This window comes from Notolabrus celidotus, unplaced genomic scaffold (assembly GCF_009762535.1).
Source record: "Notolabrus celidotus isolate fNotCel1 unplaced genomic scaffold, fNotCel1.pri scaffold_448_arrow_ctg1, whole genome shotgun sequence".
NCBI classification, from domain to species: Eukaryota; Metazoa; Chordata; class Actinopteri; order Labriformes; family Labridae; genus Notolabrus; species Notolabrus celidotus.
In genome coordinates, this window is record NW_023260252.1 from 550 (window position 1) to 15,597 (window position 15,048).

Genomic DNA, 15,048 nt, shown 5'->3' on the forward strand with positions numbered 1-15,048 from the left:
AACACTGACACGTTCAGCTGAAGGTCTCCAGTTTACAGGGTCACTTTTAAAAGCGGAACACCGGGAGGAGAGACGCATTCACGGTGGGCTGAGAGAAGACTACTGTTACAAGCTGCTAAATCAAGAGAATCACAGCTTCTTCTTTTGAAAAGTACACACACATACAAAAAAGATAGAACAAATAAAAACTAATGAAAGAAAGAGAAATCAAGAGAATCACAGATGTGTGTGATGTTATTGTGGACGGAGGGCGGAATAAAAACACTGAGGTTAATCTACCAATCAGACACGTTCAGCACTGCAGGCCCCGCCCCCGAAAGTCCCGGGACCTTTGAAAAGTACTACCCCCCTGAACTAAATTTAGACTCTGGGTCCACCGGTCGAACGCACGTAGTTCAGGGGTAAAGTTCTCTCAGTCTTTGATGAGTCCATGATTTTGAACTCTTAGTAATGGAGGATGAAACAGGACTTCCTACTCTGCCATTCTTTAAAGATCCTGCTGTGTTACTCCTGCTCCTCCTGCTGCAGTCACACTCTACTCACAGAGAAGGATGCATCAGGGTCAATCTGGTACTTTGCAGCGATGCCAAAGCGGGTGTTGCTGTTTCCAGCAGTCCAGGCCAGGTTGACGGCTGTCTCCAGCTGGTCGTTCACCTTCTGGTAGATGGAGCCTCCGAACTCAGTCCCATCGTTTCTGAGGACAAACAGCAGAATGGATTATAACCTTACTGTAAATATAACTCTGGTTATTTTTCTACACATGATATTCTCCTCTCATCGTGAGGCATTGTGGTGTTGTGGATTGTAAACACCGTACTGGATGTGTGACTGATGTAAAGCCTTAATTAAACTCTGTCTGACCTCACACAAACACCTCGGCTGTAAACCGAGGCTGACAGCCGCTGCGAGCGGGGACAGCAGGAACGAGGAAGACGTCTTCATCAATCCCCCCCGCCCGGTCTCTTCCTGTCTGACACCACCTCACTCTGCCTTTTCACTTAGGACTCCTGTCTGCTAACCACTCACTTCACCTCACCTACAATATAGTAAATCCCATCACCTGGGAGTAAAAATAACTGCAAGGCACCTGGGAGCCCGGCAGACGGCCAAATGGGCAACAAGTCACTCAACCAGAGGAGGCCAAGACAACTGTGAGAGACTCTGGTCTCATCAAGGTCAGACGTCTGGACTCAACAGACCGGATTCATCCCTGAACCTGGTTCATATCACAGGAACTGTACTGTAGTGTACATGCATCTTTAACAGAGGCTTTTAGATTAAAGCATCAGGTAGGGATGTAAGGATATATATCGCAAGATGGTAAAAAATCAATACACATAAGGGTGGATTAAAATTGATTCAACAACATTTGTATCTGGATATTATTTTGAACCAGTAGAGGGCGCTATCTGCATTATACTCTGCTTCTTCAACATCATGAAGTGTCTTGCTCTCTCGTCTCTCACTGAGTGGAGGTGTTTGAAGTTTAAAGCATGTTTCAGAATCAGCTGACTGAACGTGTTGCTCACAGCGGAGACGCTCAGCTGAGTGATAGGTCTCCATGAGAGCTTTTTATCTCCGCCAGACTGCCAGACTGATTCTGACCCAGTTGCGCTCCCGGCTGACACCTGACCGCGTGTAAAGAATGAGAAAACTGGACCCTGTGAGTCCAGAATCTGATCCTGTTCAGTGGTCCTGTTGCAGTAAATCCACATGTTGTAGTCTGAGTCTTCACTCTATGACCAAGCGTCCACAGAGATTATTTATAAGCTGCTCCTCACGTTGATATTCAGCGTGTTTAACATTTTGAACTCCTCAATATGATCCATAGCTGTTTAATACTGTCAGTAATATACACTGTCAGGAAGGAACATTTGATTTAGGGGGAAAAACACATTTGGCATTATTATTATTATTATTTATTTTTTTAAAGTTATATTTTTTGCCTTTATTTGACAGGTCAGCTGAAGAGAGACAGGAAATGTGGGGAGTAGAGAGCGGGGATGGACATGCAGGAAATGGTCGACCGGCCGGGCATTGAACCGGCGACCCCTTGGACCAGGTCTGTAGCCTCTGTATGTGGGGCGCTTAGACCACTAGGCCACCAGCGCCCCCATCTGATTATTTTTGAGACATGGAAAAAGTTCAAGTTTTTAGAATGATTAAATGATAATTGATCGTTAACATTTCCAAAGATCGATCACGAGAAATACTTGAAATTTACATCCCTAACTTAAAGAGATTTACCTTCTTTGTTTTAATATTTAATACTTTCATTTGGGAATCGTTCACTTTCCATTTCTCTATAATTGTTCTGAAAATTTCCAACAAGGTATTTTTGTACGGTGATTTTAGTTTTTTGGGAAGGTGCTGGAAAAAAAGTGTGCAGGGGTTTAATTTGAGTTCCAACACACCTTAAAAATGAAAATGGAGTACTTTGTTTACAAAGAAATAAAGAGAACAAATATATATTGCAACTGTCCATATCTGAGAACTGAAATAAAATAATAGTTATTTAAATTTTGAGTTTAATCCAGTTTTCTTGGAACAAAAAAATCAGGATTCGAATGGAATCGTGGGTTGAGTGTATCCTTACATCCCTAGCATCAGGTGAACATTTGCATCATGGTCGTAAATGTTAACTTTAATTGAAGCTAACCGTCCCACACTCACAGATCTGAGGTCTGCTCCTGCATCACGTCTCTAAACACAGTGAACGTGGTCTAAAGTAAGAACCCCTGTCGTCTTACACATTCGTGTGGAGCTGGAACTCGTCGGTCTTGTATCCGACGGCGAAGTTGCTCTGGGTGATTCTGTTCCTGCCGGCCTCAAAGGTCATCTGGTATCCGGCCAGCCAGCCCTCGTAGCCCACCACCGCCGCGCCGTGAATGGCCGTACCGTTGATGTCGTAGTTCACGTCACAGCCGAGGTTGATGTGGTCGCACTTGTAGCCCGTCTTGATCTTGCCGCTCTTCTTCCTGGAAGGAGAAAAGTTTGGTGTTAAAATGAGACGGAGTAGAAACAGAAGAGTGTGTCCGGTCATGGAGACTGAAGCTAACGGGGGCCAGACTCCAGCTGATTAAACCTGCTCTTCCATCAGTCTGGTTCAAGACTGTGGTCCAGATTATGTGGTCATTCTAAAACCATCAAGATAAGATTTTAAACCAATCCTATCTTAATCTCTCAGATTGATTAGGATTGTCCTCACGATATGAAACATGAGGATGCTAAAGGAGAAGAAGGCGGAGCAGCTGATGGCGTCCAATCAATACCAAACATCCCGTCCCTGAGGCTAACTTCAGCTAGCATACCAGTTCAGACTGAGAACAGGTTCAGGCTCATCTTTGGTTCTCGTTGAAGGCTTGAAAAACTGGTTTCATCAGGTGTCCTCATCTGCTTCTTTTAAACTCGTCAACACTCTTCTCTCCTGGTTTCTCGTGTCTGAGTTTGATTCAGACTTCAGTTTGTCTTTGAGGTCATACCAGATCACCTGAGGCGGCACATTGCTCTCTCTGACACAAACAGGGATCCTGATATTCTCTGTGAAAGTGCCTTCAAGTCTCTGAGTGAGAACACATCTGACTTTAAAACAAAGGAGGAGGTTAAAGCAGAAACATCATGTGAAGAATCTCAGATGTTTCAAATGATAAAGAAGAGTTAGTGAACATCTCAGTGTGGGATTATGATTCTAAACAGACTCTGTCTTTGTGTTTACAATCTTTGATCTGACACAGAGAGTCTGCTGCTCTGTTATCAGCTTAAACATCACAAGTAGTTTCTCTTTAACGCAGCGTGTACAGCTTCATTACGCTGTGGATGTATAAGTTGTATTATAGCAGCACTTCTCTAGGTTTAAGACCATCTTGTCCTTGAAATAAGAGGACAAAGTTGAATTGTCTCATGTTGAGATATAATGTCTTCTCATAGTGAGCTGGATATACTAATATTCAGTCATGTTGTTCTTTAGGAGAAGACAGCTCTGCTCTAAAGGAGCTGTTTCATTGTGTGCATGGAGTTTGAGGAGGAAGATTTATATCTGATTTAAAGAAACAGTGACTGAAAACTGAAACCCACCCTTAAAAACAACAACTTCTCTTTCTTTCTGTCTTTCTTTCTTTCTTTCTTTCTTTCTCTCCTTCTTTCTTCTCTCTTTCTTTCTTTCTTTCTTTCTTTCTTTCTTTCTTTTCTCCTTTCTTTCTTTCTGTATTTCTTTCTTTCTTTCCTTTTTCCTTTCATTCCTTCTTTCTTTCTTTCTTTCTTCCTTTCTTTCCTTTTTTCTTTCATTCCTTCTTTCTTTCCTTCTTTCTTTCTTTCTTTCTTTCCTTTCTTTCTTTCATTCCTTCTTTCTTTCTTTCTTTCTTTCTTTCAATCTTTCTTTCAATCTTTCTTTCTTTCCCTTTTCCTTTCATTCCTTCTTTCTTTTTTCCTTTCTTTCCTTTCTTTCTTTCATTCCTTCTTTCTTTCCTTTTTCCTTTCATTCCTTCTTTCTTTTTTCCTTTCTTTCTTTCTTTCTTTCATTCTCTTTCGTTTTTTTCTTTCTTTCCTTTTTCCTTTCATTCCTTCTTTCTTTCGTTCTTTCTTCCTTTCTTTATTTCTTTCTTTCTTCCTTTCTTTCTTTCTTTCCTTTTTCCTTTCATTCCTTCTTTCTTTTTTCCTTTCTTTCTTTCTTTCTTTCTTTCTTTCATTCTCTTTCTTTTTTTTCTTTCTTTCAATCTTTCTTTTTTCCTTTCTTTCTTTCTTTCTTTCTTTCTTTCATTCTCTTTCTTTTTTTTCTTTCTTTCCTTTTTCCTTTCGTTCCTTCTTTCTTTCTTTCTTTCTTTTTTTCTTTCTTTCAATCTTTCTTTCTTTCTTTCTTTTATCAATGGATCTGTTTTCTGATAGATTAATAAAAGTCATTTCCTTAAATCAAGTAAAGTGTTTGTCTTAAATTAAGATTATCCGTCTTCTATAAATAAGATCTCAGCTTGAAAAATGTCTGAAATGTTAAATAAACCTTGTTTCTTCTAAATTAAAACTCAGAACAAGATCATTTCAAGATTGTTTGACTGAACAAGATATTTAAAATGTCTTAAAACAAGTCCCTCTATCTCACTCAAATGTTACTTGTTAAGTAAATTTATCTTAAATCAAGAGGGAGAAGACATTTACACTAAAAATGAGAATATTTCACTTGGTAAGATTTTGAGTTTTTGCAGTTCCTCCTCATGTTCAACCTTTCTTTAAGATCTCTGAGGGTCCAGCAGTCTGAGTCTGACCTTTATTCATCCCTCCACATTAAAGGGACGGTTCCTCTGTGACCTGAGAGCGCAGGTCAGTGAACTAAGCTAGCTAACTAATCTAATTGGCATTTGAGCGTCTCCTGTAGTTTACTGATGTATTTATTTAATCAAACTCATGTTGCTTAACTGTATTCCAGCTTATTAAGGAGCTTAAACGTCTGCTTGTTTAATTCAATGATCCGTGGTGCTGTCTAAAGACAGTCGACGTGAGGACTCTGGAGCCTCTCCACTAAATGTTTCTGGACAAACAGCTGTCCTGACGTCGGGGACAATGTTGTTCAGTGAGTGGATATTTATTAACTGTACATTAGGACTCATTTCACCACTCCTCCTCTTCTCTGTTCTTCTGTCTCACTGAGATCATCTCAAGAGTTCCCTTCAGGCGGTTCTTACCCGGTGTTTGGTGAGAAGGAGGAATCGAACGTCATCTTCAGCCCCTTAGCCAGCTGTGACGAAATAAAGAAGATTAAGTTATAAACTTCTACATTCTTGATTCACATCATATTATTCCTGGCACTCTGTCCGATCACACACCTGGTCCTCCACGGTGATCTCCGTCCCCAGGGTGTTGTCGGTGTTCCACTTCTCTGTGAAGGTCAGGCCGTGCTCCGCCCATTTGTACTTGGTCTCCAAGGATCCTGCGACCTTGCTGGTCTCAGTGTTGGCAGATCCCGTGCTGGTGAACTCCTGACGGTGACACGTTCACGTGATGTTAAAGTAATCAGACTGTTAAATATCTGAGACACGTTTCTACAGGCTGATAACCTCTGATCAGATTTTAAATGCAAAGTTTAGCAGATCACATGACCAGCATCTTAGTCTCTGATTGGATGGTTCTGGTAAACTGAAGATGACGGGCTGAGACTCACCAGTCCATTTTCAGACTTTGTTTTCAAGTCCAGCTTGATGAGCCCAAAACCTGGAACAGAAACGACACAAAGATGATGATGTTTGAAGTAACACCTCAGAGTCCATCATGATGAATACAAACACACACAGCGGAGTGATCCAGTGTTTCTATTTAAAGGTGACATATCATGCAAAATGGACTTTTTAATGGTTCTCTACCTGAAATATGTGTCCCTGTCTACAAACCCCCCCGAGAATGAAAAAAATCCATTCTGCCCCTGTTCTGATTTCTCCACCTTTCTGTAAATGTGTGTGAAACCAGCCGTTTCAGACTTCCATGTTTTTGTTACGTAACAACAATATCCGGTCTGTCACGGAGTCAGAGCTCGGAGCTTGTTCAGCCCATAGACTGTATAAAATAATACTGAATCCCTCCTCCGTTTTTCATTCCCTGCACAAATGTGTGCTAACAAGGAGCTTAGGAGGGAGGCATGCTAGTTGTAGGCTGTCTTAATAAACACAAAGGTCGGTTTTACTCCCCACGTCTGCAGATTTGAAGATCTAGTGGATGATTTTTATTTGTCATGGATAAGTGCTAGCGCTAGTTAGCATAGCCACATAGCTATACGTTCATAGCTATAGCTGCAGCTGTGTACCAAGACACACGTCGACATGCTGACAAATAAAACAACAAGAAACACTAAATCTGTGACCAATCCTTCAGAAAGGTCCTGCTGCCTTTCTGGCAGAGGTCGGTTTTACTCCCCACGTCTGCAGATTTGAAGATCTAGTGGATGATTTTTATTTATCATGGATAAGTGCTAGCGCTAGTTAGCATAGCCACATAGCTACATGTTCGTAGCTGTGTACCAAGACACACGTCTACATACTGATAAATAAAACAACAAGAAACACTAAATCTGTGACCAATCGTTCAGAAAGGTCCTGCTACAGGCGCCTCTCCGTCAGGATCAGATTCAGAGGGTTGAAGTAACGCGATCTCTGAGCAGCCGTGTATATTCAGCCAACATGTAAACATTAGATCAACGTGCTGGAGAGCCGAGGCACATCCACTTCCTGAGGGGGCGTGGTCAGAGAGAAAACAGAGTGTTCTGAGGAGGACTGAAGAAGAGGGTTTTTCAGGCAGACCAAATCTGATTTCAAAGTGTTTTTTTGAGCATAAACTTTAAAGACATGTTTTGGGGACCTCTTAGACCAATATATGTTGATGAAAAAAGCGTGATATGTCCCCTTTAAAGCTGATCTGTTCTCCAGGTATTCATAAACACACCATCATGGACTCTGTGATCACATCAGAGCTCAGTTATGAAATACAGACTGCAGGTCGGTCTGTCAGATTCCTGCTGGAGGCTCATTCACGGGGCCAACAAACACTACAGCTATTAATTGATTACTTCACATTATGAGCCACACACCAACACTCATCTGCTTCTCATTGATCCAGCTCTTTGTTAAACCCATAGACTGTATAAAATATGGACGGAGCTCTGATATAACGTGACCATCATTCAATACGTTAGAGTCCAGCTGTGTGTGTAGTAAACACAGGACACATCCCAACCACACCCACTGTAACTGTCAGGTCTGTGTGAGTCCTGGAGGAGGCCTCAGAGAAAACTCTGAATCACTTTACTCTGACACGTGGAGAACGTTGAGTCTGAACAATCCCTGAGAGGAAACTTTAAATCTTCTTCAGGACTTCACTGATCAATTAAGAAGATCTTCTGAAGTCTCAATAGGATCCACTGGCCCTGAGGTATTCTGACAACATCATATGTGGCCCTCTTTGAAAAAAGTTTGGACACCACTGCACTACATCCATGTATCGATTTATATTCCTATGATCGGACTACATCGATCTGTGCTCGGCTAGTTGTCCTTCCAGACGACATATATGGATCTAACATCGTTTTAAAAGGTAATAAATGGATTGTATCCATACTAGGAAATAACACATTGGATTGAAGCACGGCAGACTTTATATGGATGTGTGTTTTTTTCTTACACTTTTAATGATAAGGACGTTAAACGTTACTCAATTCAGGCTGCCTGTCTGTGACGCCATCGCCACACGCCAGCAGACAACAACACATAGCATGGCGGACGGCAGAGGAGAAGCCGGCGAGGGAGAAATGATCAAGCCGCCATTGCGGTCCAGCGTGTGGAAACACTTTGAGCTTTTGCAAAGACTGAGATGTTCTTAACAGATCTATCCAACCACCTACTAAGGCGCCATGGGATTTCACACAACGCCGACCGTCAACCTCCTGTTTCTACGTGTCAGTCAGAGACCAAAGTCACAGGTAGTCTGAACTGAAGTCAGCGACTCTGATCCTGTTCACACGGTTCATGAAGAGAGAGTCCCTGACAGAGAGTCCCTGACAGAGTCCCTGACAGAGAGTCCCTGACAGAGAGTCCTTGACAGAGTCCCTGACAGAGAGTCCCTGACAGAGTCCCTGACAGAGAGTCCCTGACAGAGAGTCCTTGACAGAGTCCCTGACAGAGAGTCCCTGACAGAGTCCCTGACAGAGAGTCCCTGACAGAGAGTCCTTGACAGAGAGTCCCTGACAGAGTCCCTGACAGAGTCCCTGACAGAGTCCCTGACAAAGAGTCCCTGACAGAGAGTCCCTGACAGAGTCCCTGACAGAGTCCCTGACAGAGAGTCCCTGACAGAGTCCCTGACAGAGTCCCTGACAGAGAGTCCCTGACAGAGTCCCTGACAGAGTCCCTGACAGAGTCCCTGACAGAGAGTCCCTGACAGAGTCCCTGACAGAGAGTCCCTGACAGAGTCCCTGACAGAGAGTCCCTGACAGAGTCCCTGACAGAGTCCCTGACAGAGTCCCTGACAGAGTCCCTGACAGAGTCCCTGACAGAGAGTCCCTGACAGAGTCCCTGACAGAGTCCCTGACAGAGAGTCCCTGACAGAGAGTCCCTGACAGAGTCCTTGACAGAGTCCCTGACAGAGAGTCCCTGACAGAGTCCCTGACAGAGTCCCTGACAGAGTCCCTGACAGAGAGTCCCTGACAGAGAGTCCCTGACAGAGAGTCCCTGACAGAGTCCCTGACAGAGTCCCTGACAGAGAGTCCCTGACAGAGAGTCCCTGACAGAGTCCCTGACAGAGTCCCTGACAGAGTCCCTGACAGAGTCCCTGACAGAGAGTCCCTGACAGAGAGTCCCTGACAGAGTCCCTGACAGAGTCCCTGACAGAGAGTCCCTGACAGAGAGTCCCTGACAGAGAGTCCCTGACAGAGTCCCTGACAGAGAGTCCCTGACAGAGTCCCTGACAGAGTCCCTGACAGAGTCCCTGACAGAGAGTCCCTGACAGAGTCCCTGACAGAGAGTCCCTGACAGAGAGTCCCTGACAGAGTCCCTGACAGAGAGTCCTGCAGTCTGAAGGTGTGTCCTCTTCAGGGATCACACAGACAGACAGAGGACACATTTATTAAACACAGACTGAAAGCTTGTCCTCTAAACCTCTCCATGTTTATAAAAGCGTTTATCTCTGCTCTGTACTCACCGTATCCTTTGGTGAAAACATCCTTGGCAGACTTTCCAAGGTCGACGTAGGTGGGAGGTACAGCCATGATCTGCACAGAGAGGAAGAAGAGGAAGAAGAGGATCAGGACTGTGACTCAGACTAACAGTCCCAGAGTCTCCCCTTGGGCTCCCGGCTTCAGGACTCAGCTTGCATTAAACAGAGAGGAGGACACGATGAGTCCATCAGGGAGAGGAGAGACGGATCAGACGTGTTAGAGAGAGAGAGAGAGAGAGAGGAGGGAGGTGGAGGTGACTGATGGAGAGGAAGGTGCGACTCTGACAGAGTTATTGTCTTACAGGAGCAAACGGTCAAACTTCCTCACAGCTCAGAGAATCAGATTTTTCACCGCTCAGAGAGTTTGGAAGGTCAAAGTGGACGAAGAGGGCGAGAGAGAGAGAGAACAATGAACCCTCAGCAGACTGTTTGCTCGGCCTCTGTGAGTGTTAGAGCGACTCTTTGTCCTTCACTCAGACGCCTGTTGACTCCGTCACGTCTCCTCCATCATTAGAATAAAGCAAACACAGCTCGGCGCTCAGAGCTCAATACAGGTTTCACAAGCGGAGTGATAACCTGCCTGAGAGGAGCGATACAGACCGACACGGTGAGGAGGAATATTTGACTTTAAGAAACAGAAGAATGAAGCAATGATGTAAAAACAGAACAAACACACTGAGAGGTCAGAGGACGGGACGCTCTCTGCTGAAACATGAAGACAAAAACACTTCAAAACTCTTCTTTCAGAGAGAGTTCAACACGTCTGTCTGTTTCCTCAGAGACAGGTTTCAATGGGACTCCACCTTTATTCAACGACTCCACCTTTCCTAAACGACTCCACCTTTCTTCATCATCTCCATCTTTTCTCGAGGACTCCAAGTTTCTTCAACAACTCCAAGTTTCTTCAACAACTCCAAGTTTCTTCAACAACTCCACCTTTCCTAAACAACTCCACCATTCTTCGACTCCACCTTTCCTCAACGACTCAACCTTTCTTCAAAGAGTCCACCTTTCCTCAACGACTCCACCTTTATTCAGCAACTCAACCTTTCCTCAACAGCTGCACATATCCTCAATAACCACACCTTTCTTTAACGACTCCATCTTTCCTCAACGACTCCACATTTCCTCAACAACCACACCTTTCTACACCTTTCCTCAACGACTCCACCTTTCCTTGACGATTCCACCTTTCCTTGAAGACTTAACCTTTCTTCGACTACACCTTTCCTCGACAACTCCACTTTTCCTCAACGACCCCACCTGTCCTCAACGACTCCACCTTTCCTAAACGACTCCACCATTCTTCAATGACTCCATCTTTCTTCAACGACTCCACCTTTCCTCAACGGCTCCACTTTTCTTCAACGACTCCACCTTTTCTCAACGACTCAACCTTTCTTCAACGACTCAATTTTCCTCAACGACTCCACCTTTCCTCAACGACTCCACCTTTCCTCAACGAATCCACCTTTCTTTAACGACTCCACTTTATTCAACAACTCCACCTTTCCTCAACAACTCCACCTTTCCTCAACAACTCCACATTTCCTCAATAACCACACCTTTCTTTAACGACTCCATCTTTCCTCAACGACTCCACATTTCCTCAACAACCACACCTTTCTCCACCTTTCCTTGACGACTTAACCTTTCTTCGACCCCACCTTTCCTCAACGACTCCACCTTTCCTAAACGACTCCACCATTCTTCAACGACTCCACCTTTCTTAAACGACTCCACCTTTCTTCAACGACTCCACTTTTCTTCAACGACTCCACCTTTCCTCAACGGCTCCACTTTTCTTCAACGACTCCACCTTTCCTCAACAACTTCACCTTTCCTTAAAGACTCCATCTTTACCCAACGACTGACCCTTTCTTCAACAACTCCACCTGTCTTCAACGACCACATCTGTCCATCACGACTCCACCTTTCCTTGAAGACTGAACCTTCCTTCGACTACACCTTTCCTCGACAACTCCACTTTTCCTCAACGACCCCACCTGTCCTCAACGACTCCACCTTTCCTAAACGACTCCACCATTCTTCAATGACTCCATATTTCTTCAACGACTCCACCTTTCCTCAACGGCTCCACTTTTCTTCAACGACTCCACCTTTTCTCAACGACTCAACCTTTCTTCAACGACTCAATTTTCCTCAACGACTCCACCTTTCCTCAACGACTCCACCTTTCCTCAACGAATCCACCTTTCTTTAACGACTCCACTTTATTCAACAACTCCACCTTTCCTCAACAACTCCACCTTTCCTCAACAACTCCACATTTCCTCAATAACCACACCTTTCTTTAACGACTCCATCTTTCCTCAACGACTCCACATTTCCTCAACAACCACACCTTTCTCCACCTTTCCTCAACGACTCCACCTTTCCTTGACGACTTAACCTTTCTTCGACCCCACCTTTCCTCAACGACTCCACCTTTCCTAAACGACTCCACCATTCTTCAACGACTCCACCTTTCTTAAACGACTCCACCTTTCTTCAACGACTCCACTTTTCTTCAACGACTCCACCTTTCCTCAACGGCTCCACTTTTCTTCAACGACTCCACCTTTCTTCAACAACTCCACCTTTCTTCAACAACTTCACCTTTTCTTAAAGACTCCATCTTTACCCAACGACTGACCCTTTCTTCAACAACTCCACCTTTCTTCAACGACTCCACTTTTCTTCAACGACTCCACCTTTCCTCAACGGCTCCACTTTTCTTCAACGACTCCACCTTTCTTCAACAACTTCACCTTTCCTTAAAGACTCCATCTTTACCCAACGACTGACCCTTTCTTCAACAACTCCACCTGTCTTCAACGACTACATCTGTCAGTCACGACTCCACCTTTTTTCAACGACTCCACCTTTAATCTTGAGCAAACATCTCTCTGTACATTGAGGCCTTCAGTGTTCTTCATCCAACATGTCCTCCTTAAAGTCCCACATCAGCTCCCAACATACCCAGAGTCTGCATGCTCCAGGCCAGACCTCCTCTCTCTGGGCCAGACCTCCTCTCTCTGGGCCCCCTGAATCCCTCGAGGACACCCTCCCCCCACGTCGCCCTCTGAACCCGGATCCCTGTGAGGAACTCTTTTTGACAGGAAGCTGTGAACTAACGTCCCACATCTGTCTGCAGAGCCAGTAAACACATTCATGAATGGCTCGTCCACTAAGCCCTCCACCCTGCGCTCACTCACACACACACACACACACACACACACACACACACACACACACACTCCGCCTGTCAGCACACTGAGCCTGAAGCTTTGTGGCTTCACACACGGCTACAGAAGGCGACAGTTTAAAGATGATATATGAAGTTAAAGTCTCAGACAGGTTTGTGTTATTTTATAAGAGAGAGATTATAATCTCTGCATGAAAGATGAGCTAACACTTGACTTTACAGCAAAGTCTGAGATCTAAATCTGCTTCTTTAGATGTATTTAAACTCTTCCTCACAAACTAAGACCAATATTTCCATCATCTTTATTTATGCAGAAAAGGTTTCTATTCCCAGCATGTCCTGCAGCAACAGAAGTAGAACAAACTGAACATATAACCAGTTAATAATAGTTACAGGCACCTTTAAAAACACATTATCACTTCAAACTCATGCATTTATTTCTGTTTTCACATCATAATCAACAGTAACATTAAGTCTGAGGGTTCAGAGGACAGTGAAGGCATCATAAAGAGCTGTAATATAAACTCTGAGTTTCAGAGGACAGTAAAGGCATCATAATGTGCAGTAATATAAACTCTGAGGGTTCAGAGGACAGTAAAGGCATCATAATGTGCAGTAATATAAAGTCTGAGGGTTCAGAGGACAGTGAAGGCATCACTCCCCTCATGTCCTCCATGCTAACTCATTAGCTCTCTATGAAGGTGGCCTGCAGACAGGCGGCTCCTGACAGGCAGCAGGCCGGGGAATGTCAGGAGGTCAAAGCTGTCGGCTAGCTAAGCTTCTTTATCACTAGCCAGCTACCTGAATACCTGCTGACCACAGCACGAGCGAATGACCGCACTGCAACATGCTAACAGCAGCTAGCCGGCGGGCCTAGCTTCCCTGCTGCTGCTGCTGCTGCTGCTGCTGCCCGTCGAGCTGCATCAAACTCCGGGTACAGCCGAGCTGATGAGCCGGTCAGCACGGAGCTCCGGGGTCAGAGAGCTCCGGGTTAAAACAGAGACATGAAGAGGAGGACAGAAAACAGAAGGTGTGTCCCTTTACAGGCAATGATACATCACGTACCTCTGTGTGTTCCAGTCCTGACCGAGGAGAAGAAGAAGAAGAAGGGGTTTGTCACAAAGGGAGGAGAGAGGAAGAGAAGGCGGCACGTACGCTGAGAGTCACGCAACCAGCAGCAGCCTGTCACAGCCAAAGATAACCTGCTCTGTAAAAAGACCAAGATCATTCACTGTATAAAGACCAAGAGCATTCACAGTTCAAACACCAAGATCATTCACTCTCTTCTTCTTCTTCTTCTTCTTCTTCTTCTTCTTCTTCTTCTTCTTCTTCTTCTTCTTCTTCTTTGTAGTTTATTACCCAGTCTGCTGTGCATTCTGTCCAATGTTGCTTCTAGGAATCAGAAGCTGCACTCACCAGACTTAGATAGATAGATAGATAGATAGATAGATAGATAGATAGATAGATAGATAGATAGATAGATAGATAGATAGATAGATAGATAGATAGGAACTGTATTAATCCTTTGGGAAGGTTCCCTGAGGAAATTCAGATTCCAGCAAAAAATCCCAGGTTATATACACAGTACAGAACACAGTAGCAGCAAAATACAAGTCTAAATAAGGAACACCGGTGCAGGTTTATAATAAAATAGCAGCAGTAATAATAAATAGATAGATAATTAACTATAAATAAATAATGAGTAGTGCAAGCTTGTTTGAATTGTGTAGTGGTCAGTTCAGTTAAGGCCTATTTCTCCCCCCATCCTCTGTCCTCCTCCCGCCCCCCCTCTTCCCTCCAAGTGAGGAGTTATACAGTTTAATTGTCTGCCCGAAATCTGGGTGTCATGATCGATGACCAGCTAACCTTCAAGGTTCACGTTGCCTCGATTGCTCGGTCCTGCCGTTTTTCCCTCTATAACATTTAGAGGATCAGACCCTACCTGACAGAACATGCAGCACAGCTCCTGGTTCAAGCTCTTGTAATGTCACGCATTGACTACTGCAACTCTCTACTGGCAGGCCTCCCTGCATTCAAAGTTAAACCTCTGCAGATGATCCAGAACCCAGCAGCAGCACGTCTGGTCTTCAACCAGCCTAAGACAGCTCATGTCACTCCCCTGCTCATCTCACTACACTGGCTTCCAGTTGCAGCTCGCA

The 15,048-nt window shown here is 44.4% G+C and overlaps 1 protein-coding gene across 1 annotated transcript; it reads right to left on the reverse strand.

The window, feature by feature from the left end:
• Positions 1 to 513: 513 nt before the first annotated feature.
• On the reverse strand, positions 514 to 14,086 carry LOC117809794 (voltage-dependent anion-selective channel protein 1). Its single transcript, XM_034679299.1, has 7 exons — positions 13,955 to 14,086; positions 9,667 to 9,736; positions 6,149 to 6,198; positions 5,814 to 5,966; positions 5,673 to 5,725; positions 2,751 to 2,978; positions 514 to 694 (listed from the first exon to the last, which is right to left on the reverse strand). Exons 2-7 carry the CDS (start codon positions 9,731 to 9,733, stop codon positions 529 to 531), a joined length of 717 nt encoding a protein of 238 aa, XP_034535190.1. The 5' UTR covers positions 9,734 to 9,736; positions 13,955 to 14,086; the 3' UTR covers positions 514 to 528.
• Between the last annotated feature and the right edge of the window lie 962 nt (positions 14,087 to 15,048).

What these genes read in the sequence shown, in the direction of transcription:
- LOC117809794 (XM_034679299.1), bottom strand. Translation starts at nt 9,733, where the DNA reads ATGGCTGTACCTCCCACCTACGTCGACCTTGGAAAGTCTGCCAAGGAT. An exon ending in TGTTTTCACCAAAGGATACG is followed by an intron (nt 6,199 to 9,666) that starts GTGAGTACAGAG and finishes TTTCTGTTCCAG; the next exon opens with GTTTTGGGCTCATCAAGCTG. An exon ending in TTCCAGCTCCACACGAATGT is followed by an intron (nt 695 to 2,750) that starts GTAAGACGACAG and finishes GTTTGTCCTCAG; the next exon opens with AAACGATGGGACTGAGTTCG.